The sequence below is a fragment of the Nicotiana sylvestris genome, chromosome 3, assembly GCF_000393655.2.
Source record: "Nicotiana sylvestris chromosome 3, ASM39365v2, whole genome shotgun sequence".
Classification (NCBI taxonomy): Eukaryota; Viridiplantae; Streptophyta; class Magnoliopsida; order Solanales; family Solanaceae; genus Nicotiana; species Nicotiana sylvestris.
In genome coordinates, this window is record NC_091059.1 from 62,667,021 (window position 1) to 62,669,489 (window position 2,469).

Genomic DNA, 2,469 nt, shown 5'->3' on the forward strand with positions numbered 1-2,469 from the left:
AAGTCATCGGAAAAAAAAATTAAATTTTGTTCAGTATTGAAAAAGTAGAATCAATTTGAGTGGTCTGATGAATGCCAACAAGCCCTAAAATCATATTTGTCAAATCCGCCTCTGCTGGCCAAATCAAAAGACTGAGAAAGGTTGTTTATCTATGTTGTTGTGTCAGAAATGGCGGTAAGTGCGGTGCTGGTACGAGAGGATAAAGGTAAACAATCTCTTATATATTATGTTATTAAATCTTTATTAGATCCTGAGACACAATATCCTCATCTAGAAAAGCTTGCTTTAGCATTAATTATGGCATCTAGAAAATTGAGACCTTATTTTCAATATCATCCTATCTCTATAATAATTGCTTTCCCCCTAAGGAATATATTACATAAACAATAATTATCCGATAGATTAGCTAAGTGGGCAATAGAACTCAGTGAGTATGATATTATATATCAGCCTCGAAGTGCAATAAAATCTCAGGTTTTAGCAGATTTTAGCACGAATTTAATTCGTCAAGCAGAAAAGGAATTACAAATATTTATCGAATCTAATCCGGGGACTTGGATTTTATTTACTGATGGTTCCTCGAAGGTTAAAGGCGCTAGCCTAGGTAATGTTTCAATTCCGCCTTCAGGGGAAGTCATAAGGCAAGCAATAAAATGTTATCTCATCACTAACAATGAAGCAGAGTATGAAGCTGTGATTGCAGGTCTGGAACTAGCTCGAGAGCTTGGCATAGAACAAATTGTAATCAAGAGTGACTCGCATCTAGTTATTAACCAAATGTAGGGGACTTGCATAGCAAGGGAGGCACGACTGCAACAATACCTGGAAAAGTATGGGAACTAGTCAGACAATTTCAATCGTGGAAGGTTGTTCAAATACCCAGGGAGGAAAATGCAGAGGCAGATGCGGTGGCCAATCTCGTGTCTGTTACGGAGATAAAAAAAGCATAATTTGTTTCATTCGGCACTCGATCAAGATAAGAACGAGGTAAATTTTAATAATTTAACTTAGGATTGGAGGAACATGTTTGTTAATTTTTTGCAGTACGGAATCTTACCCGAAGACAAGAAGAAGTCACAAGTACTTTGCCAAAAGGCTGCCCGATACTGCTTAATTCAAGGGAACTTATACCAAAAGATGTTCGGTGGACCTTTGGCACGGTGTCTTGGTCCTTCACAAACAGAATATATGATGAGAGAAATACATGAGGTGCATTGCGGCAATCATGCTAGGGGAAAATCTTTGGTAAAGACTTAAATAATAGCAGAATATTATTGGCCAAAAATGGAGGAGGAAGCAGAAAACTTTATAGCCAAGTGTGATAAATGTCAACGATATGCCAATAACATGCATCACCCAGCAGAGTTGTTACATTCAGTTATCTCGCCTTGGCCTTTCATGAAGTGGGGCATGGATATCGTTGGACCATTACCTCAAGTTAAAGGAAAGGTATGGTTTATATTAGTCTTAACGGATTATTTTTCAAAATGGGTAGAAGCAGGAGCCTTCAAACAAGTACGAGAAAAAAAGGTCAGGGACTTTATTTGGCGAAACATTATCTGTCATTTTGGAGTTCCAAAGGAAATCGTGTGTGACAATGGCCCACAGTTCATAGGCATGAAAATCACAAAGTTCTTTTAGAGTTGGCAGATTAAATGAATTACATCTAAGCCATACCATCTCATAGCCAATGGGCAAGATGAGTCACCGAATAAAGTTATTATTAATAACTTGAAGAAGAGACTAGAATAATCAAAAGGTAAGTGGCCAGAAGTGTTACCAGGGGTATTATGGGCTTATCGAACAACAACGAAAACAAGTACGGGCGAGACTCCATTTTCACTCGTCTATGACACTGAAGCCTTAATTCCAGTAGAAATAGGTGAACCAAGTATGAGATATACAAATGCTACTGAGGAATCAAATGAAGAAGAGATGCAGATAAATCTGGATTTAGTAGAAGAACGAAGAGAAGCAGCGCAAATAAGGATGGCGGCTCAAAAACAGATGATTGAGCGATATTATAATAGGAAAGCAAATTTGAGGTACTTTAAGATTGGGGACTTCGTCCTCAAAAAGGTGTTTCGATCAACGAAAGCGGCTAATGGGGGAAAGTTAAGTCCAAATTGGGAAGGCCCTAATAGGGTTCGAGGCATCGCTGGAAAGGGAGCATATGAATTGGAAACTATGGATGGCATCATACTACTGTCAAATTGGAATGCTGTTCATTTGAAAAAGTATTACTTCTAGATAAAAGAAATATCCACGGTCAGGTATCATTCAGATATAATTTATTTTATTCTTTTGAATTTTATTAATAATTTTAGATGATAGACAAAAATTTAGCTCGTACAAAATGATGATATTAGACCCCGATAGACATGCGGAATACTGAATTGTTCTCAGTCTAGGTTGCAACTTTTCTGACGGAAAGAAAGGGTTAAGCAGTCATCATCTAAAATGTATATC

At 37.5% G+C, this 2,469-nt stretch overlaps 1 protein-coding gene across 1 annotated transcript; it reads left to right on the top strand.

The window, feature by feature from the left end:
• The first annotated feature begins 1,893 nt into the window (after window positions 1–1,893).
• Window positions 1,894–2,250, top strand: LOC138887446 (uncharacterized). Its single transcript, XM_070169201.1, has one exon. It carries the CDS (start codon window positions 1,894–1,896, stop codon window positions 2,248–2,250), a length of 357 nt encoding a protein of 118 aa, XP_070025302.1.
• The last annotated feature ends 219 nt before the right edge of the window (window positions 2,251–2,469 follow it).

Excerpts from the sequence above, each read along its gene's own strand:
- LOC138887446 (XM_070169201.1), top strand. The coding sequence starts at position 1,894 with ATGAGATATACAAATGCTACTGAGGAATCAAATGAAGAAGAGATGCAG.